This window comes from Neophocaena asiaeorientalis, unplaced genomic scaffold, assembly GCF_003031525.2.
Source record: "Neophocaena asiaeorientalis asiaeorientalis breed wild unplaced genomic scaffold, Neophocaena_asiaeorientalis_V1.1 scaffold342, whole genome shotgun sequence".
Taxonomy (NCBI): domain Eukaryota; kingdom Metazoa; phylum Chordata; class Mammalia; order Artiodactyla; family Phocoenidae; genus Neophocaena; species Neophocaena asiaeorientalis.
The window spans coordinates 1,330,753-1,353,803 of record NW_020174037.1 but is presented as its reverse complement, the minus strand read 5'-3'; the positions used below and the strand labels follow the sequence as shown (position 1 = coordinate 1,353,803).

Below are 23,051 nucleotides of genomic sequence, written 5' to 3'. Positions count from 1 at the left end.
TATAAATTAAAACATAAACCTGAAAGATACACCAAGGCCTGTACTCACTGTGAACACTGTAGCTGAAATGGCATAGATGAGGAGGGCCCGAAGATTGTCTTCAGCTACCTGAAGCTGTTCAGGGATAACTGTTTCTTTGGGAGACTTTCTTTGCTTTGCATATAGCCACCATAGTACACCTGTGCCACCTGGAGACAAAAAAAAACAATTGTTTTTGCAATAACTGGCACAAGAAAATGTGTAACATAAATCCTCAATTTTCTGGCCCCTTCCTATACATCAACGTGGACTAACACAGCAACAATCCATTTGGCTGGGAGGTGCGTGGCTGTAACTTTTTGCCAGCATAAGGGGAACGCCAATGACTCCACTTACATCTTCCACATTAGGCACTTACAAATCTCTCACTGTAACAAATAAACTTCCTTTAACTGTATTTATTATCAACTCTGAAGCTGAGAGAGAGCCAGCAAGGACAGACACCCCTGAGAGGAACTGGTCACAAAGAGAGCCTCAGCGCCTGCTTAAACTACGGAGCCTGTGGGAAGCAAGCAAGGGTTACAGAAATCAGCAATGAAGCTGAGGAAGGCAAAGATCTTCTCTGTTGTACACTAACCCCAGTGCCTAGTGAGGAGACACTCGTGCAGTTGATGAAATATTTGTACCATGAATAAATGAAGATCAAATGAGTGGTTCCCACCAAAGGTAGGAACAAAGATAGGATATCTTTTAGCTAGTGGGAAGCAGCCGCATAGCACAGGGAGATCAGCTCGGTGCTTTGTGACCGCCTGGAGGGGTGGGATAGGGAGGGTGGGAGGGAGGGAGACGCAAGAGGGAAAAGATATGGGAACATATGTGTATGTATAACTGATTCACTGTGTTATAAAGCAGAAACTAACACACCATTGTAAAGCAATTATACCCCAATAAAGATGTAAAAAAAAAAAAAAAAAGATAGGAAATCTTTGATAGCTGGAGAGCAGTGGGCACTAGGGATGGGAATTTTTATCTCTATGACTGGTTCAGAGATTCTGAGATCTAGACTGAAGAGGGAGGCAGACCTGCCTCCATATAAGAGAGCTGGTTTGGACACCTTCATTCAACCCACTCGACAAACACTTTGAGTGCCTACAGCACCTACTGTTCTAGGGGCTGGGGATAGAACGGTGAAAAACCAACATCAACTCTCATGCAGCGTATATAGTAACGGGGAAACAAAAAAAAACAAGGAAACAAGTGAAAATAGAGTATATTAAATCTAAGAAAAAAGCTGCCAGTAAGGGATAGAAAGTGCTAGCGCTGGGAAAGCATTACAATTTTATATAAGCAAGGCCTCACTGGGGTGAGACGATATTGGAGCAAAAGAATCAAAGACAGGGAGAAAGCAATCTACGAACCTATCTAAGAGTGTTCCAGGCAAGAGGAAACAGCAAGTTCTAAGATGCTGATATGGGCCATGCCTGGCAGGCAAGAAAAGAGGAGGCCACTAGAGCTACAGCAATGAGCAATGGGGAAAGCAGTAAGAGATGTGTGCAGAGAGGGAGCTGGGCACCAGATCATACTGCAAGGCCTTGTAGGCCACGGTAAGGAAGTGGAAGATTCAGAGTAGTGATGTGTATGTATCGGTGGATGAGATGAATGCCTGGGAGAGAAGCAACTGGGCTGAGATCTATGCAAATCAACCTGACCTCCATGTGCACTCAAGTCAAGAGTGAATAATAGTGTCAAAGGGAAATTCCAACTACCTGTTGGCAAATATTAAGCATGAATTTTTCTTCTATGGAAGATGATTAAACAAACCAAAACAACCATGAGTCTATGAAGAATATTTCAGAGAAAGGGAAAGGCTACTTCCATTTTGGAATCTTAAAGGTACAAGAAAACTGTTTGGAAAACTGTTTAATATCCTCAAAAAATGGGATAAAATACGTTCTCTACAAACAGAAATAAAAAGTTGAGAGAAAGCCTGAAGTTCAAGGAAAATAGAATGAGATAATAATGATGACATCAAGGGCATTGTTCATAACATCCACAGTAGATATCATTAATTAAACATTTAAACTTGTGTCAGGAATTAGCACAAAGAGTTGCAACCACATTTAAACACAATGCTATTAAGTGGGTATTATTAGCTCCACTTTGCAAATGATGAAATTGAAATTTAGGAAATTTCAGCAGCATGCCAAATGTCACATACTTGGTAAGTGGGAGAGCTGGGATTCAAATCTACTTTTATTATAAAAGCTATCCATCTGTTATGAACTGAATGCTGTGTCTCCCCAAAACCCATCTACTGAAATCCTAATCCCCAATATGGTATATTTGGAGGTGGGGCCTTTAGAAGATGATGAGACCATAAATGTGGAGCCCTCATGAATGGGATTAGTGCCCTTATAAAAGAGACCCCAGAAAGCTCCTTCCCTCTTCTGCTATGTGAGGACACAGCAATCAGATGGCCGGAAACAGGAAGATGGCCCTCACCAGATGCCGAATCTGCTGGTGCCTTGATCTTAGACTCCCCAGCCTCCAGAACTGTGAGAAATAAATGTTTGTTGTTTATAAGGCATCCAGTCTTGTGGTACTTTGTTACAGCAGCCCAAACTGACTAAGACATCATCTAAACACAGAATTAGATTTGAAGGCTACAAACTGAAATGAAAAGGAAGATGGCTGAGAGAAGGAAGACCTACAAATAAGATGAAATTGGGATAACAAAATTAACTAGTCAAGTACAGACTGACACCAAGGAAAACAAAATCAGTGATATGGTAGATAAACTCGAAGAGTTCTTCCTCAATGTAAAGAAAATGACAAAAGGATTAAAATGATAATTTAGGAGATGATAGCAGGAGAGTAAGAAGGATCTTAAAGAGAAAACCACCAGGATGGAAACAAGAAACAAGTATAGAAATAAAGTAAACTTTTCAAAGTTGAAAAAGATTCCCCAAAAAAAGAGATCATAGGCAAACTGAGTTAAGATTCTGAACTAGACAAAAATTTTAAGTTGTAAGGATAAGTTAAAAATTATATAAACATCTAGGTAAGTGAGATAGGTTATGGGCACAGGAACAAAATTTAGACTGGTCTCAAAGTTCTCTGAAATGAAGTACAGACATAAGGCAATATACTGTATCTTAAGACTTTTATATGCAACAAATTCAATATTCACATGTGAAGGCAAAGGCAATCTTAGATAACCAAGAATTCAGAATATTACAACCCGTAAGTCTTTCATGAATAAGTTACTTGAACTCAGATTCCAGTCAAAACAAATACGAACTGAAATTTAGAACTCACGAATGAACGTTTATAAAAACAGGACCAGTATAACTGAATCACTTTGCTGTACACCTGAAACTAACACAATATTGTAAATCAACTATACTCCAATATAAAATAAAAATTAAAAAAAAATAAAAATAAAAACAGGACCAGTAGTTCTCACTAAAATCAGGACAGGAGAACTTAAACAAATATAATTATGAAACTCCTCAAGGCAAAGGTAAGCAAGATTCTTTGAAAAGATATAGTACAACAAATAATATTTTAAGTTTAATAATAACCTGAATAACGAACACTCAGAATATTTAACAAGAGCTAAAAAGTGCGAGTGGGCAGAAGAGAGTAGGATTAGACAGGAAGGAAAGTTTATGCTAAATTTAAAGGGGGGGGACCTCAACAAGTATTGTTTCATTTCAGCCTTTAATAATTATAGAATTCTAGACTGAAGAATATTTTCTGAAAATGTATGGGTTACCAACTGAAGAAGTGCAAATAAAATTATACCATCCAAAGCCAGGGTGAAAATAACCAAAGAAAACACAATTCCATACAGCAAAGATAGGGAAAACAAAATAAGAAAGCATAAATTTAAGGAAAACATAAAACAGATGACATCAGTAAGACCAAACATACCAGGTAAACGTAATGGTGGCAAATTCTCCTACTGAAAGAGTTTCATATTGGGTTAAAACGTTTTTATACTATATACATATACACACACACACACACACACACATGCATACATATATATATGAATATCAAGGTCTGGATTCCAAATGCTAACACTGGTGAACTGAAGGTGGGTCCCTATAATTATGACATTTTTAAAGGCAAAAGTAAATACTCTTTAAAGAGAAGATGTAGCATGTGAAATAAAACTTTTATTTTCTTTCCTATATTTCTATTTTCTACCATGGAAGTAGTTAGATACCATGAGTAGGTATGACATTTACAATTGGCAGGGGGAAATTTTTTTTTAAAGACAATAAACACAGAAAACCCAGAAGGTTTCATTAGAAACACTAAAATGAAAACAAAATAGAATGTCAATAGACAGAAAAATGAGTAACAAAATTTTAAACACACCCCCACCCCGACAGAGTTATCCTGCCAGGAACACTTTTCAACCAGAAAGAATTTCAACACCTTAGAATGGCTGATTTAGGCCTTAAAAAAGTGCAGGATAAAAAGAAAGGGTCCCTTCATTTGCCAGGCAGGGAGCACTGGAAGAATCAAGTGAAAATTCAAAAGCAGGAGCAGAACAGAGGCTCAATTCCTTTCTTTTCAGTTGTACTCTCCCCCTCCAACTGATATTGACAGAAAAACGTTAGTCCCCTTTTAAAAATATCACTTGCTCTCATTCCAAAAGCCACTGACCTTCCTATTTTATTTGATTTAGTGATCTCACAGTGAACTAACTTAAATGTAATCCACTTACCTGTCTTTACATTTTATCAATGAATTCACAGGCCTTACAAGAGGAAAATTATTTAAAATAACCAAAATAGTTCTGAATTGAGGGACTGTTAAAGGCAAACTTGAACTCTCAATTCTAATTACTAAAAAACAAAGGAATAAGCAGCTTACCAAGTGAACCCAGGATGAGCAGAATTGTTAAGATCCACACAAGTATTCTTGATATATACCTGATTATCACCATCAAAATCATGGACAGAACTGCAGGGAAGATAAAGAACACACAGAATATCATTTGAAAACTTTAGAAAATATAAAGAGAAACTCTTTCAATTGTTTTCTCCTAGGGAAATAATTTGTTGCTATTGACAAGTTCATGACTCCAGTTTAGGTAAGAAAGGAAACTGGCTGCTTTTGTACTTTGACTTTGGTACTTGTACCACTTGAACAGCATCACTTAAAACCAAAGGCACCTAACTGGGTTTATAAATGACAGAGAAGAATACATGCAAATGTATATGGTGACTCAAAAACAGCACAGAACTGTTGTGGATTTGCCACAGGAAGACATCAGAACTCACATGCAAACATAGATGCCGACACACAAAGTGTAGAGAATGACATGCCGTGTTGGTGACCGGGAAAATTACCACATGTAGACAGACATCAGTTAAATTAGGTGCTACACTTCCTTGAGTCACCTATGCGTTTCAGGACCAACTTCTCTGATGTTTGGTCAACAAGCCAGAAGGTATATTATCTTTTTCTAGTTGTTTCTCCTCTAAAACTCCAAGAAATGGTCTGACTCTATAGAATAATATCCTGAAAACTACTGAAGCCAAAATTCCTCTGACATTACTTCTCAACTGAGGTCAGGGGTCCTGACTAAGAAGCTCTCCAAAAAAGGAGCAAAGATTAGTTTGAGTTATTTAACCAACTCCTCTACCCACCCCAAGCTAAATTCCAACATGCCAAAATCTTGAATGAAAATCTCAAAAGAAACTGAGAAGATTTAACCCTTGCATGGGGAAATTCATTTCTGAAATCATCATTTGTTCATCTTTAATTATCTAAAGTTCCATTTCACAAACAAATGAATAAAGATCTTAAACCTCAAAAGTAAACCATTCTAATAAGAAATGGAATTCCAATGGCTTAACAACATTATTAACACTATTTTAGGTTTGGATTTTTTTTTCTTGGTTCAAGTATTCAACTATTTCAGAAATCAAAAAAATTTTAAATAAAGCTAGACTAATAATCAAGTTTCCTTGGACCGTTTGCAAAGCCAAATAAACGGTTGGGATCTGTGACTAGGTAACATTATTAAGGTACTCACATTTGCAATAAATGTACAGGAACCAAAAACAGATGGGAGCGTTTCAAATATCACAGAAATAGCTTTTCATATGGACAGCATTATTTCAACTGAGTCAAGTACTACCTAAGCAAAAAGAAAATACTCTCTAATGACAAGACAGAAATATAGCTAGACTTCTCAATGACTATAATTGGTGTTAACAGGCATAAACACTCATTTTACTTATATAACAAAACAGTTGTTTGGTTCCTACTACAGTTTACTTCTCCCAACTAAAAAAGTCTATAAATTCTGATATGGCTACATATAGTTCTAGGATAATATAGGGAATTTACATCTTGAAAATAAAATTTATTTGCTTTTATTTATTTTATTATCTATTTATTGACCAAAAAACTAAATGGCTAACAAGTGGAGATTTCCTACTTTTTCAAGCGATACAGATATTAATTGTAGCAATGAAAAAAATTACATAATCCAAACATAATATATCAGAAATCTTGCTCTTTGATGGAAATATAAAAGAGAATATGTAGCCTCTTTTTATAAGCAAGTAAGCCTTTTGGAATCAAAACTAAAAACAAAGGGGTGCTGATAATAGAAACCTCCTATTATCATATTAAAGGTTATTATAGCCTTTGTAATCAAAGTTTGGGAATACACCAGTTTTCTCCAATGAGAGAAAAAGAAGGGAAATGAGTTTCAGATATATTATATTCTTTTAAAAATATGTATCTATTTATAACTATATATATTCTGAAACAATTATTTTGGCTATGGGAAGTAAAACAATTTACAAGTATCCCCAGCAGTATTCATATTTTGGTTAAAAGAACAGTCTTCTACTGCAGTACTATGCAATAGCTAATAATGAGAAAAACAATTACCTAGTGATAACAAGCAAAGTCCCAATATAATTTCTTTGCTGGTCATTACTCCACTAATCAGCCTGTGTAAGACACTATTGTCACTGACAAAGGTGATCAGGGCCTCTGCAAACTTGGCATAGCAGGAAATGTTCACAGGAGCACAGCGATGGAAGAATGGAATAGGTGCACTGGTGACACAAGAAAAAAAAAATCAGAAAAAAAATTACTCCTACTTAATATAAATGCCACATCAAACACACAAATGAAAGGTGAATATGACTGCAATACAGTCCACCCTCCACACATCATATGGGAGCTAAGAGCTGTGAGCTTAATGCTATGAAGATGACCGTCATGGGGCATGATGCACATCTTACCACAAGCCTTATCAGAGGGTGGAGTGCATATTCCAACAGAAGACATTACCCTCCCCTTCTGAAAAGAAACACACACACATATACACACACATACACACATACACAACTACTAAAAGCAAAACCAAACACTTAAACTCCTCAGCCTACACATCTATCAATCAAGGGGCAGATGGCAAAACTTACAAACATATACTTCATTGAACTGAAAATGAATTTTTGCCATACGCTATCTAAAAATAAAAACAAACATACTTTTGCTTGAAACATGCCACCATTAATAGAATATTTCTTCTCTCAGAACAGCATACAAAACCTTAGATTAAAAAAGGTATTTGGGGCACAAGCTTAATAATTCATACAAAGTAGTCATACCAAGACATCAACATACAGCATAATATGCAGCTATTTGAAACAATAACTTTGAATACTAATGTATGGAAGAACTTACAATTTAATAGTACAAGGGAGAAAACCCCAAAATTGATATCTAATGTGATGATTACATCTCTGTATAAAAGATATATACATAAGAATGAGAACAGGAAAAAATATAAAGAAATGAAAAATCTCTGATTTGTTAGAGTCATGGGATTCTGGGCCATTTTCTTTTCTTTTTGTATGTTATTATTATTATGAGATTATTTGTGTCCAAAAAAGAGGAAATCAATTATATCAGGTTTATACTGACTGCAGCTTTCACTTGTGAAGGAACATAGCTATGTATAAACCATGACATAAATATAGCTTGTTATAACATGGTTCTATTTTAGCTTCTGAGAACATGTATGCACTAATCAGTGAGAGATTTTAAGCAAAGCTCTATGAACATGCCCTCAGTTGTGACTTATTTGGATTCTAAAAGAGCCCATACATGCACCTATGCACAAACACACATTTATGTGTGCATTAAGTTAAAATTTAGTCATTACTAACACGAATCCCACATTGTCAGAATTATTTGTAGGGCTATCAGTCACAGTGTAACAGAACACTTTTGACTGGACTGAAATAAGTGTGTTCTCATTCTTGATTGGCACTGTATTTTGGTCAAATTAGTGAATAAGATTACATGGTTGAACACCAAATAAAATCCCAAGGTTTCTAATCTCAGCAAAGCAACTTTGTATAACCCAAAGCAAAACACTACCTTTGTTTCCTTCCTCAAAAAACAATTAGAATATTTCTTTTCAAGTAAGAATATAAGTGAACTATATATTGATTTTCCTTAAATGTTGGTACATGAGCACCGTTGGGAGTAAGAATAAGCAACATCTTCCGTGATGTTAAACTTCATGGAGCAATAAAATAATATAATTTTAAAGATCTAGCCTTACCGTAGTTATGCTCTAAAGTAAAATGTATCCAAAAATGATGATGACATGCATGTTCTTTTTTAAAAATTGCCTCTTGTGATGTGTGGGTGTATTTGTATACACCTCCAAAATGGTGTTGGTGAGAGATAATACCAAAGATTTGATATTTTGTCACAAAGTGCAGAAAGCCAGAGCATTCTGAGTAATGCTTGAATTACAGGTATGTAAATCACCATTTTTTGACCAAAAATTGTTTTACTAATGATTTTAAAAGACATTAAATTACAGAATACTTTTAGGTGATATGGATTTAGTTAGAAATATTACAGGAAAGAATGAAAAAAGATTAACTAGAAGTTCCTACTCAATGGAGGCTAACTTGGGACAGAAACCTCTAAACTTGACAACTGTGTTGTGACCTACAACTATTTTTTTCCTGATACTGTCTAGATACTGTCCCTGCCAGGTTAATGTCCCTGTCTAAGGACTTTTAACCGTATTTTCACTAAAAGGCTGGTTCTCTGTCCTTCAAAACTAAAGTCCTCTCTGCTCCATGACTGTCTACATCTTCATCTGCTTTATTACCCTACATCTCTGATGTCATCTCAGTTTAACTCACTTGCCTCCAACCTTGAACAAAAAATACATCCACCTTAAGGATACTGATGTTCTGTTTTTAAAACCCACCAATTTTTTTGGTCCTGCTCCCCTGTTTTCTTTTTCCTGTCATATAACCGTAAACTTTATCCTCTGTCCAGAGGTGGCTCCACTTAAGTCTCCCATATCCTAACAGGATGTTGATGTATGTTTATACTCAAATAGAAATATATATCATTTCCAAAAGAGAGTGGAACTTGTGATAAAGAAAAACTGGACTTGGGTTCAAAAGCCCTGGTTGATTCTCCTAACATTATACAGGTCACTTCACCTCTCTTTCTCAGTCCCTCCTTCTGTTAGCTGAAAGGGTAGAAGTCCTCTATAAGTCTTTTCGCATCTTAATAATAATAATAATGTCCACCCATAAATCAATGATTCTAAATTAGTAGAAGCAGGATGCCCAGTAGCTTTCGTATTTTTCTGCTTTTCATACTTATAATGAGGATAGCTGATTTGAAAAGGGAAGGATTATAGTCTTAAAATTCTAATCCTTCATTTGTATTTAAGAGGAAAAGCTGAGTAATATCAGTTTTGAACTTATGCTTTCAAGTCATTTGTCTACTGTATATAAACACTTGGCCAATTAGAAAGAGTACTTGTACAAGTATCTTTCAAAGAACTGGAATAAAATAACAGTCCCTTGCCTTATAATTCAATCTATGTCAGTTAAAAGAAACCTGACAGCTCTAAATTTAAAGGCATAAAAATAGCACAAGCTGATTACACTGTTTAGCTGATGGTCAAAATGGTCAAAAGCTGCTCTTAATTGTAAGGAATAACAGAAATAGAAGGCAAACAAGACCGAAGATAATATCTGGACACAACAGCAAAAATGAAATTAAATACTTAGCTTTAAAGTGAAAAGTACTAGATCCCCTTGTCATTCTTTTTCTCAACTCTTTCCCAAACAGAAACAACTTGACTAGTCATGAATTATTTTGTTTGAATTACTTTATTTTAAAAAATTTTAGTAATCATGGCATTGAAATGGTTTGTCTTATACCATTTAAATCCCATGTGATATGATGAATTTAAGATGTTACCTGATTTCATATACCTCTCAGAAAATAACCCTTCTGAGAACCTAGTATATGAGATCACTTCTACTTTAGTGTCTAACCTAAATGACACACTCTGTGCTTCTTAATTAAGAGAACGAGCATGAAGTATTCTATTTACAGTAAGTTTTTCTACCTTTTGAAGCCTACAGAATATTGAATCTTTAAGAAGTCAGTGTTGTTTCATTAGGAACCGATGCTGTTTCACTTTATTGAAACATTAGTCAACAAGAACAAAATGAATTTATAATGAGTCTTTTAAAGATTTTTTTTAAATTAGCCACTCATAGGAAAATTGTATCTTACCTTGGCAAACATATTGCCCATTTGCCTTTAAGTCCAGACTATCACAGTTAATGAGCTCCCTCAAAGTATGATGACAAACAATGCCTAATATCTTGTCCATATGCCTTTGTAAGAGAAGATAGGAGTTTGCACTTCACACAATTATCTTAAAACTTCAGGTTATAAATAAGCAATTACACAAGACTTCTCATTAAAAGTTTTACTTAAGAAAGAATAAAAATAAAGGGTTTTGGTAATATCTCTATAGCACAGCAAAGGCAGGAAATAAGTAATCAAGAATCTAATGGCAATGTGCAGTGATTCTCACACATTTCATTTTATTTCTTTTCTCTCCTCTTTCATTCCTATACTCCCTTTTTTCCCTTCAAACTAACTGTGGTATAGACTTTACAAGACCTTAGATTCAAATTCTGATTCCCAACAATTAGTTGTGTGGCCTTGGGCAACCCATTTAACTTCTTATTTCCTATTTCCTCAGCTATAAATTAGGGACAGTATCCTTATAGGTTTTTGTGAGGGTTAAGTGAGATAGTACATATGAGAAACATAATATTGTACTTGGCATCCAATAGATGATTTATAAATGTTAATTCACCTTGAATCCTTCACTTAAAAAATACAGATAATACTTTTTTCTTGGCTATTATTTTCTTATTTCCATATCATGTTAATTCCTCAACACCAAGTACCCTTTCTGGCATCTGGAAGTACCAAAATAAATGTTTGATGAATAAACTGAACTTATGAAATCTGTTTCTAGTATTGCAACTTTTTCTAGCTATACCCAAACCCTTAAGCACTGCAAGTATAAGGGCTGGCTAGACTCCCTGTTGCTACTATGTTTAGCATGTCACCAGTAGAGTTCTGAATTTGGATACAATATGGCCCTTTCTAGGCATTTGCTTTTAAAATTCAAAAGCTCTTAGGAATAGTAACCATTTGGAGATTATGTGGCACTAATGTTTTATTGCAAATTAGTTTACAACTGCTTTTCTTTAAAACAGGCACCTTCAGCTGCGGAAGGTTCCTGGGTACCCAGGAAGGTTGGAAGGCTCTCGAATAGTTCCTAAGCCAAATGCCAAGCACAATAATGAATATTTAACACATATTATCTTACTTAATCCTTATGACAATTCCATGGGAGAGGTATTGATAGTCCCATTTTACATATGAGAAAACTTGGTTTACTGAGGGCTTAACAGACTTGCTTAAGCTGACAAATAGAAAGTGGTCGAACAGATTTCAGCCCCAGGCCTATCTGGACTCAAAGTTCAGTTCTTTCTGTCCCACTGTTGTGCTCCCAGGGAGATGGCAAAGGAGACATAAAAGATGCTGAGGGCCATTTGCCTGCATCACAGGTTTGCCTAGTGCTGGTCTTCTGGTGCATATAGAAAAGTCAATCAAAGCATAGTCCCTACTCTTTTTAAGGACAGAGTTTCTTAAGGACAGAGACTAGGTCCTACTCATCTTTGGAGATTTGGTATCTAACCTAACACTGTGTGTGAAACAGGGTAGTGCCCTAAGTTTTTTATTAAAACAAATTTATTCTTGTTTCTTGATCTTTTCACTTTGCCAAATACCAGATGATGATATTTACAAGATCTTGATTTGCCTTCCTTCTATCAACTGTTGCTTCTCTTTTACCTTCCAACAACGTGAGTTCAGACAAAAGTGATAGACTGTGAACTACTAAGTAAGATGTGAGGATTAAATACAATATAAATATAGTACATAGCCGGTTTTCACATGGTTTAGGTTCATCATTGCATCTTGGATTACTAAAACATTAGTGGATAACCTTGTTAGAAGCCAAGCCTGTCCATCTCTAAAACCCAAGCCCCTAATACTACGTTTTGTCTCCTAGTGAATGCCCTTAGGATGCTGTATGTGAGACGTCCATGAGTGTGCAGCCAAGACTGGATCACCCAGTATAACCAGGAACAGGCAGTCCTCAACATGGTAGAGTCAGAGGTCAGAGGTGCCGGAGGATCTGAAGTATGAACTGCCCACCCATATTATACTAGAGCAGAGCAATCTCATTCTCATACCACGGCTTTCTGGTTATCCTTTTATAATATACTTATGCCTTAAAATAGTGACTCTATACTCAAAGTGTGCATTTAAAATAGGCTTTAGCAGTTGAATAGAGAACAGAGCTTTTCTTGTTTTTACATTGATAATTTTCTCTATTCAAAGAACCTCCTTTCTTTACTGTCTCAGCCTCCCTAATATTCTCAATTTTCATGAATGGAGTTTCCCTACCTACGGGTCTAAGCCCATAATTTGTAGGTCCCTCCTACTTAGTATCTTTTAAAACAGTCCTGTTATTTTTATGTCTGTAGGCTTTAAATTTTAATTTCAATAGCAACTTGACAGTACTAAAAGAGCTAGAAATCAATTAAACTGATATATCCTTTGTCGTCTTTTCAACAGAAAACTTCAAATTCAACTTAATAAAGCACAAGTAACACCCATAAGCAAGTTGAAGGAAAGGAGACATAAGATAAGAATTTTAACTAATAGCTTGCTATAACATACTGAGATACAGTAAAAAGTGGTTTTGATTCAATATTCCTGGGAAATACTCATGTCATACATGGTTAGGGATATATGCTAAGGTTCTCAAGATCACATATGCTCCAGAAACTATATACCTAATTCTGAGGATATATTCCACAATGCTTGAGAATTTATTTCCTTTTTTAAAAAATCAATTTATAATTTTAAAATTTGCTTTACTTAAAACTACTGTGAGATCCTTCCAAACAAAGAACATTTCTTGTTTCATCTTTGCATCCATTACACGCAGTAGGTACTTAACAATAAATGTTTGTTGATTAAGACAAACAGCTTACTATAGAGAATATACCTAAAGGATAGAGCTTGAAATAAACTATGGAGAATAATCATTGGCATATTTTTTAAACTTACAAAGAAAATTTTAAAATAATACCAGTAAGTATGGCCAACTTCAAAGAATCTTCGGAGAGTGTGAGACTTGGCTTCCAATTTTGTTGTGGGTTTTATAATGATTCAGCAGCTTTGTATACTTAAAAACTATGGCATTAAAAAAAAAAAAAAGTGAGCCCCCAAAGAAATTTAAAATAGCTGAGAATGAGAAAAATAGTTTGCCTGTGTGTGTGTGTGTGGGTGTGTGTGTGTGTGTTTTAAAATAATGTGAAATTCACAATGTCATTTCTATTACTACTTTAAAAATTTTGTTGTAAAAGTACTGAAACTGGGCAACAGGTATCATCAAGTGACTCTTTTCTCAGAAAAACATATACAGTTAAAAATCTACTTACAAAAACAGAAGTCACAAGTTAACAAAATACAATAAAATTTACCTCGCTGGAACAGGCAGTTTGGGGCAAAGAACAGAAGCTTTTGATGATGTAGTATATTCAGAAGGCTTTAGGTTGTAGCTGCATAGGGCTGAGCCTGTTGAAAGAAAAGCTATATGTTAGCTAGCAGAACAGAGTCCGAATAAATTCTTCTATTAATTCACTTTAACTTTATTTTATTGGTTAATATTAACTCAACATATATAACTTTCAAACATTATAGAATTAATAAAAGTTTGATTTGGTCTATAGTATCAATTCTCAATCATTTGAAACAGACTTTTCTCTGGTAACTTATATATAAATTTTAATTAATATTAAGGGTAATAACAATAAGTACTAGAGCTACTTTTATTGAGTGCCATCTATCAGGCCCTATACAAGATGACATACAAATATACATATTTTTTTTTTAATAAAGAGTCAACTTTTCATTGTAACTGACCAAACTGTATTTAGGAATGTCTTCAAACAACAGAACCAAAGAAACATGATAAAAATATCCTCTTGAAGAAACCAAGAGTTTTTGCCAGCCCCAGTGCTTCTGAGGGTTAGACTGAAAGCAGCCCATTCCTGAGGCTGGTTCTCTTCCCCACGCCAAGAAGAGGGCTGGGATAGATAGAGGACCTGGCCTTTCCTCCTATTATGCAGTGGGGTGAGCCTCTCCTCTCAACATAGATAAAAATTATATTATTTACTATAACTCCATTAGGCAGGCCTTTTTAAGCCCACTTGATGGAGGAGAAAATAGAGGCTAAGAGACAAGGTAAATAACTTGTCCAGGGTGACACAGCTGCTAAGCCAGTAATGCTGGGGTTAAACCCTAGATCTCTTTGACTACGAAACCCATCTTCAGCTACATATGCCATCTCTCCTTCTGATGCTCTCCATTACTAAATATTTAAAATTATTGCATATAGCACATATGCATTCAGATAATATATTACTTTTTCCTTATTTAAAAGGCAGGAAACAGTAACTGTAAATAAACTGAATTAATTGACAAAATCAATAAATTGATCAAAGGATTCCCTGTTTTCAGATAGCTTAAAACAGCTTAAATTCAGTCCTAGATTGGTTATTCTCTGACTATATGGCTAATATATATCTAAATACTACATAAAATGCAAATGGATATAGTACACCCTATCTTTGATAAGTCTTATTTAACTGACCTGCTAATTTTATAACACAGCAACTAGAATACTGTAAGATTCATTGTACAACAGATACTGTTAAATAAGGAGATCTAGGCTTTAGTTCTAATTTTGCTGAGACCTACTACATTATATCATGTAAACTGTTTGTATTTCATTAATTGAAGTGCTTACGAGGTTACTAATTTGGTCAAATACTTCATTATTAAATACAAACAGAATAGCTTTGCATTTATATCACAGCAATAATGAGATTTTGCACTGTATCACCATGGAAAATGTTTAAATTATAATGTGAAGGCAGACTTTAACATTGGATTAATTATGGAAACATCATGTGAGGATGTGAGAAGGAACTAGAAGGGAATATAGATAAAAAGATTTGTTGGGACAACAAAATTGGGAGATTTGTTTCATTTATATCTGGTCCTTTCAATCAAAAGCACTTTTAGAAAGCCACAAACCTGCGTTTAATTCAGTGATGCTGCCCCTAAACCAGCAACCAACTTGCTAAGTGTTTGAATACATGGGCCTTAATAGCACATTTACATAAATACATGTAGCATCTATTTTATATAAAAATAATTCAAGTAACTTGACAGTGTAAAATATTTTTAAAGAGATACTTGAAAGTTACATGGCACTGTTCTTCAAGTTTCTTCAGCTCTTAAGATAGACTCAATAGAAAACTAAGTTTCTAAAATTGTTTTCAATCATTCTCTTCCATTTTAATGACTTTCTTGTTTTTAAGTTAAACATGAATATTAAGCACCTAACTCTTCTAAAATTAGGCTTTTGTGTTTAAAGATAATGCAACTAGATACTATTTATAGCAATTTTAGAGAAAATATGACAGCGATGGCAAGCAAACATCTCAGATTAATTCTAAAATAACTGGGAGTCCTATGATAGAATTGCTCATGAAAAAATAGCAACTGTGCCAATAACTGCAGAGCACCCAATGTGATCATCAACTTCCTGATCTGAATTGTCAACTTACTTATTTCAGAGTCCAAGGTGGAATCGATTTGCACAACATAAAAGGCCCTAACTAAAGCATATTGTGTCAGTGCTGTCAAACACCCTGCTCCATCTGAATTCAGTGAACATAATCTCCAACCCCACCCTTTTTTCATTTAAAAAAGGAGGTCAGCAGGTGCAACAGAGTTCAATTTTATAAAGACTTTCCCAGGATAATGCTCAATGAAAGGATATAGCCTTATCTCTGATGGTATTCTGGGACAGAGGCCAGTACTAAATAGATCCTGTACTAAATAGATTAAAGAAAAAAGATCTTTACAATGTGTTAGTAGTAACAATCAGAAGAAACCTTATATTGCTTCCTGCTCAAAGGGTTCATGGACAGAGAAGCCTCAATGAAGAACATTAAAACAACCCAGAAATGGCCAATGTTTTACAATTGTTTTTCTTTTCATGTTTATTAGCTAATGCATTTTTAGTGAACTCTTTTAAGGTAGTATCTATTTTATTATTTTTTAATAGTAGAAGTATAAACATATGATGTTTGGTTATAAACAGCAAGACATTTTTCTTCTAATGCAAAAAGCAGGGAAAAACCATGCTAGAGTAATGAGAAGTCTAAAACAAAAAACAAAAGCTTATCTAAACCACACCAGAGGCAATCCATGCATTTCAGCCAGTGTTATTCAAAGGCCATCAGAATGAGTGATCTTAGGAACCTAACTTGGGTATATAAACATTTATCTTGGTAAACAGTTGCTATAGTCCCCAGAATGTTTGACTACTACAATATATCAAATGCCTTTTAATAGTCAATTATTTATTCTTTAGCTCACTATCACTTATAACAACACCCCTAAGAGGTATATTTCCATCGCCATGCTCCAAACATTACAGATGAAAAAAATAAGTCATACTTCCAAGGCCTTTTAAGCAATCACTGGCAAACTACTAAGAAACAGAGTTCTTCACTCCTAGGCTACAATGCTTCTTCTGTGTCTTTTCTAATAATCATAATCAGACACGTATTCAATAAGCTCCTGGGCAAAAAACATATGGTCCACAGATACGGCAAAGATAACATGTTTGAAAACATTTTTTTCCATCACCCATTCTCTAAAATCTGCTGTTTCCTCCCGTGTTAATTCTACCCTGGTTAATGGCTCCACCACCCATAAAATCCCCAAGATGAAGTGTGGAAGTCATCCTATATCTTCTTAATCTACATCTTCCATCTACGTCTTCCCACACTATTCAAAACATTCAAGATACCAAGTCCCAACAATCAGATCTTGCTGTGTTATTTCAGACCATCACGATCTCTTATTGGGTCAGTTAAACTATTCTCTCAGAGGGTTTCTTAACTCCATCCTGTGTACAACCTTCAGAATGATTTCTGTAAACTGGGCATTAGTTGTATTACATCCCTGCCCTCAGGAAAATTCCAAACTCCTTGGCTTCAAGGCCCTCCTAAGGCAGGCCTCTTCCTAAAACTCCAGCCTCATTTAAGCATAATAAACTTATAATTCTTGCTGTTTCACAAACTTCCAGGCTTTTCCACATGCTGTTCCCTCTGCTTGGGCTGTCCTTTCCTAACTAGCATCTGAATGAGTGTTCCAAGTTTGAGCAGAATTTCTACAAACTACTCAAGCTTTACCTCCTCTGTCAAGTCTTCTCTGATGCACCCAAACAAAGCTATTTACTTCTTAGCTCTATTATAAAACTTAGCATATTATTATAATTTTTTTAGTTTACATATCATCTCTATCTTTAGAATGTGAGCTCTTTGAGAACTGGGACCTTATGCCTTCAAAATATCTGGAACTCCTATCTCCTGGCATACAGACAGCACTCAAAAGCCATCTGGTAAATAAAACAGACAGAAATAACTACTTTTAATCTCTTATAGTTTGGTGTTACATGTTATATATAATGATATATGCTTTTCAACATTGACTACAAAGTACACTATCTGAAACAGGATTTCTAAACCATGGTATTAATACAATTCTTGGGCAATTCTTGGTTGTATGGGGCTGTCATGTGCATTTGCAGGATGTTTAGCAGCATCCCTGGTCTCTATCCACTAGATGCCAGCAGCCTCCCTGTAACCTCTCACCCATCTGTGACAACCAAAAATGTCTCCTGACACTACTAAGTGTCCTTGTGGGGGTGGGGGTGGGGGGTGGGCATTAGTGGCAGGTGCAAAATCACCCTTAGTTAAGATCTACTGGTCTAAAACATCAAATTATTTGAAACAAAGAATTGGCAAGTTGGAGGCTAATTCTTGTTTAAAAATTTTGTTTGATTTGCTATCTCAATAATACTTGCAGGATATACAAAGAGGAAAAAATAGTCCTTAAAAAACATGCTTTAGGACTTCACTAGTGGCACAGTGGTTAAGAATCCACCTTCCAATGCAGGGGACACGGGTTCGAGCCCTGGTCTGGGAAGACCCCACATGCCGCAGAGCAACTAAGTCTGTGTGCCACAACTACTGAGCCCATGTGCCACAACTACTGAAGCCCGTGCACTTAGAGTCCATGCTCCACAACGGGAGAAGCCACTGCAATGAGAAGCCCATGCACCGCAACAAAGAGCAGCCCCTGCTTGCCTCAACTAGAGAAAGCCTGCACGCAGCAACAAAGACCCAATGCAGCCAACAATCAATCAATCAAATTAAAAATAAAAAAGAAAATCTTTTGATGCAGAACAGTTTTCATTATGAAAAACAAATTACATTGCTATGAGAAGTTTAATTAATTTAACCCCTTTCTCTCTAATTAGGAAAGCATTATATATTTACATGCCAGAAGAAAGCAAGACAATTTCCCAATTTCAATTTCTAGTAACCAGTGAAAAGGATGGACATATTTGCAATTCCCAAGAAGCACCATTAACCAGCTGTAGATATGACATCACCTGTCAATCACTATTGGCACATAGTAGGCACACAAGAAATATTTGCTGAGTGAATTAACTTTGGCCATCTATGTACAAGACTTCTACTAGGTATCGTGGAGGACAAAGAGAAGTTTGCCTACTCTAATGCAAGCTCCTTAAACATGGAGAGGACTGTACCTTGTTTTTGTCTCTCTGGCACATAATTAGTTATTTGTTGAATAAAGGAATTAGTTAAAATTGCATTACTAAATTTAAGGATTTTTTCCTCCCCTTTTTAACAATCAAGTTTCCCTTGCTGGTCTCTGACTTGGAAGCAATTAAATCAGTTGCTACGGTTGTATGTTTCATTCATTTATAAATTATATCAAGACCAATCTTTTGATTCACTGTGGCCAAAAAGAATACATACTCTCTGTGGTTTAAGTTATAGTGTTACTGCCAGGTAAAAAAAGAGGGTAATAATCTGGTCGTCCATTCATACTAACTCTACACTTACCAACCAGATAATGATAATCAAAAGGCTTGTTAGTATTCATAAATCTTACACGAATGGATCACATAATCTTTCATGATTTTCAGCAGTGATCACTGAGAAAGCACCAAGCTGCATGGCTCTACTCAAAATGTGAACATGGTCCAATTGGCAGGTCATAAAGCTCTCAGAATTTATACAAAATACAGTACACTGAAGAAGCACTCTTAAATAGGAGTGCTATAAATGGGACACAAACAAAAGGAAAATAAGAATTCTGTCATCTTACTACTGTGTTAGGGAAAACAAAATAAATATTGATACAATAGTTTGATAAGAGTAATACAAAAGAAAATAAGGAATTCCATGTAAAATATTAGCACCAACTGAGAACGTGCAGCCAGTCCCCAACCTACAGGTTATTCTCATTTCTAAACTTTTGTTTAGAATTTAGACTGCATGTGGAAAGAATAAAATGACACGTAAAGCATCTGCCACAGTGCATGACACAAAGTAGGTACCAATAAATGGTATGTTGAAACAAAACGCAGGGCTTAAGTCTGATTTACCTATTCAGACTCAGATGACCATGCTGAACAATGGGGACAGTGGAATAAAGCGAAGGGTGGTGGTAGGGCCAGAATTAGGGAAGGGGGAGAGGAAGGGGAAGAACATCTGAGCAGGCATTATGTTCCCTTCCCTTCACCACCTGTCATGGTCTGGCTGGGCTGAGATGAAAGTCTCATGTAAAGCTGAAGTTAGTTGCAGAGGGAGGGTGATTCTTTTCCCCCCTACAATGTATACATTATTGAGTTTTCAAAAATAATGATAATAAAGGAGGAAAGAAACTTCTTCATCAGAAACCGGAGGGAAGAAACATTGCTGGGTTCATGCTCTGCTGAAAATAAGAACTCAGATGGGAGCTCTCACCATATGGTTTTAGTTTCCTCTGTAGGGCATAAGGTTAGGAAAGAGGAAGAACAAGAGAGCTTAAGAGAATAAAAGGCATGAATAATCCTTGGAGAGTATGTATAAGAGAGATAAATGAATGAATAAGATGAATTATTTAGAGATGAATAAAAAGAACTGATTTCACAGCAATTCTAGTTAGACTGAAGCTAAACAATTTGCCTGTTGGTGGCAACTCACATGAATACAGAATTGAGCAAAGGATAGTATGTTAAGAGAATGAGAAATTATTAAGTGGCAATAGAGATGAAGAGGGAAATTCAGTCTATTATGCTTTCAAAAAACATGAATAATTGCTATGTGAGGTCCTATATTAGGGCTTAAATATTCAGAGATGAATAGAGCATGATCCTGCCCCCAGGAAACTCATGCACCACTGCAGCAAGATGATAAACAAAGAACCAAAGAAGTTTAATACTGAGTCCTTACGGTATTTGGCAACTCTAATTTTTTAAAGGCAATTGTTTTATTCTCTAGCATCATATATTTATGATTTGTGTCTATATAAACTATGAACCAAAATAATAAAATGCACATTTATACACCTACCACTCAATTCATGTACTAAAACTTACACTTTTATATTCATCCAAAATCTTCTGCCTGTCTTAAAGCTCCTTGTAATATGGCAGCATCTTCACATAACTAATCTAATTTCCAGCTATTTCTTCCAAGCTTTCTATTCTAGTCAGACATATTTGACAGAAGCATTACATGAACTTAAGTGTCCAAGAAAACATCTCCTCTTTCTTGTCCAAAAGAAACAAAGAATTGAGGAAATATTATTTGCCTAATAAATGCATTTCTTATATTACTACAGGAACTAAGTGCTTTTCCTTATAAAGATTTTAAATAGTTTGTAAAGGTAATAAAAGTTCACATGAATGGATGGTTAAGTGCTAAAAAGTACCTTCAAACGTTGTCATGGAAACTTAAAACTCTGAAAAGGATTTATATTATCTTTTCATTCTGGCAAGAAAAATGTTATTTTACCTTGCATTTTAAAATAAGGTTTAAAATTATCATTAAAAAAGTTAATACCCCAGGGACTTCCCTGGTGGCGCAGTGGTTGAGAATCTGCCTGTCAATGCAGGGGACACGGGTTCCAGCCCTGGTCTGGGAGGATCCCACATGCCATGGAGCAACTAAGCCCGTGAGGCACAACTACTGAGCCTGCGCGTCTGGAGCCTGTGCTACGCAACGGGAGAGGCTGTGACAGTGAGAGGCCCGCGCACCGCGATGAAGAGTGGCCCCCGCTCGCTGCAACTGGAGAAAGCCCTCGCACAGAAACAAAGACCCAACACAGAAAAAATTAATAAAATAAATTAAAAAAAAAAAAGATTTCCCGTATACCTCATACCCCCACATATGCACAGCCTCCACCATTATCAACATTCTCACCCTGGAGTGTTATGTTTGATACAACTGATAAAACTACAATGACCAATGATAATCACCCGAAGTCCACAGTTTACATTAGAGGTCATTCTTGGTGCTGTACATTCCATGGGCAGACTCTCAACCACTGCGCCACCAGGGAAGCCCTGCCCATTTTTTAATTAGGTTGTAGGTTTCTACTTGCTGTTGAGTTGCAGAGTTTTTTATATATTCTGGATATTAACCCCTTACCAGATACAAAGATTTGCAAACATTTTCTCCCATTCCATGGGTTGCCTTTTACTCTGTTGATTGTGTTTGACTCACAGAAGTTTTAAATTTTGATGAGTTCAATTTATCTACATTTTCTTTTGTTGCCTGTGCTTTTGGTTCACATCCAAGAAATTATTGCCAAATCCAATATAAGGAAGCTTTCCCTTATGTTCTCTTTTAGGAGCTTTGCAGTTTTCTCATGCATTAGGGTTCTTCCATGGACGTTTAACAATTCTCTTACAGATTTGGAAAGTTCCCACTTAAACCTAAATTATCTTTTAAAGATATACCTCTCTGAAATTAATGACTGAGAGCTATATATTTGAGGTCAAAGAACTGTGTATTTTCTAACAGAAATATAGCTGCAACAACAAATGGACACAGATAATAATAAAAATTATCTGCTCCTTCCAAATCAATTTGTACCTCCAGTTTTAAGTCACCAATCCAAAAAACAATATAGATTCTTTTGAGAAATTCAGAAATTTCAACTTAGGGTTGCTGTTAAAGTGTTTAGGCCCCTACACCAAAGGCTCTCTCTCTATTACAATTTTATAGTTTTCTATTTGCTTTTTTAAATTATTATCTTCTCCATCCTCCATCGCCATGCCTTTTGATGCTGCCATTATTATTACCTTTGAAAATGCCTAATCTGTTAACTTATTTTGCAAACAGCTGCCTCAAAAGCCTAAGGGTGCCTTTATCACTAGGCACCAATCTAAGAGGTCTGTTTTCTGAAATAACGTTTATTCATTAATACTCCTGAACACCCACTTTGTGCAAGATACTATGGGTAATACAAAGCTGCAAAACTCACCAGAAGGGGCTTCTTATCAGGGCCTATTAAGGCCATACTCGGTATCATATTCACCCAGGATAGGGGCCTGGAAACAAAGCATAAAAGCAGGGCAGCATGGAGCATTTCTCCCCAGTGGATCATCAGAGCAGGCAATACAGCCAACAAGGAACTAGCTC

The 23,051-nt window shown here is 35.7% G+C and overlaps 1 protein-coding gene across 1 annotated transcript in view; it reads right to left on the bottom strand.

The window, feature by feature from the left end:
* The window catches only part of SLC44A1 (solute carrier family 44 member 1), a 119,967-nt gene that overhangs the window by 32,993 nt on the left and 63,923 nt on the right, over positions 1-23,051 (bottom strand). Inside the window, exons 5-8 of the mRNA XM_024753681.1 lie at positions 13,947-14,040; positions 6,907-7,076; positions 4,870-4,959; positions 49-188 (exon numbers count right to left, since the gene is read on the bottom strand). Of these exons, the coding sequence (XP_024609449.1) occupies positions 49-188; positions 4,870-4,959; positions 6,907-7,076; positions 13,947-14,040 (494 nt within the window). The remainder of the gene's footprint in view (positions 1-48; positions 189-4,869; positions 4,960-6,906; positions 7,077-13,946; positions 14,041-23,051) is intronic.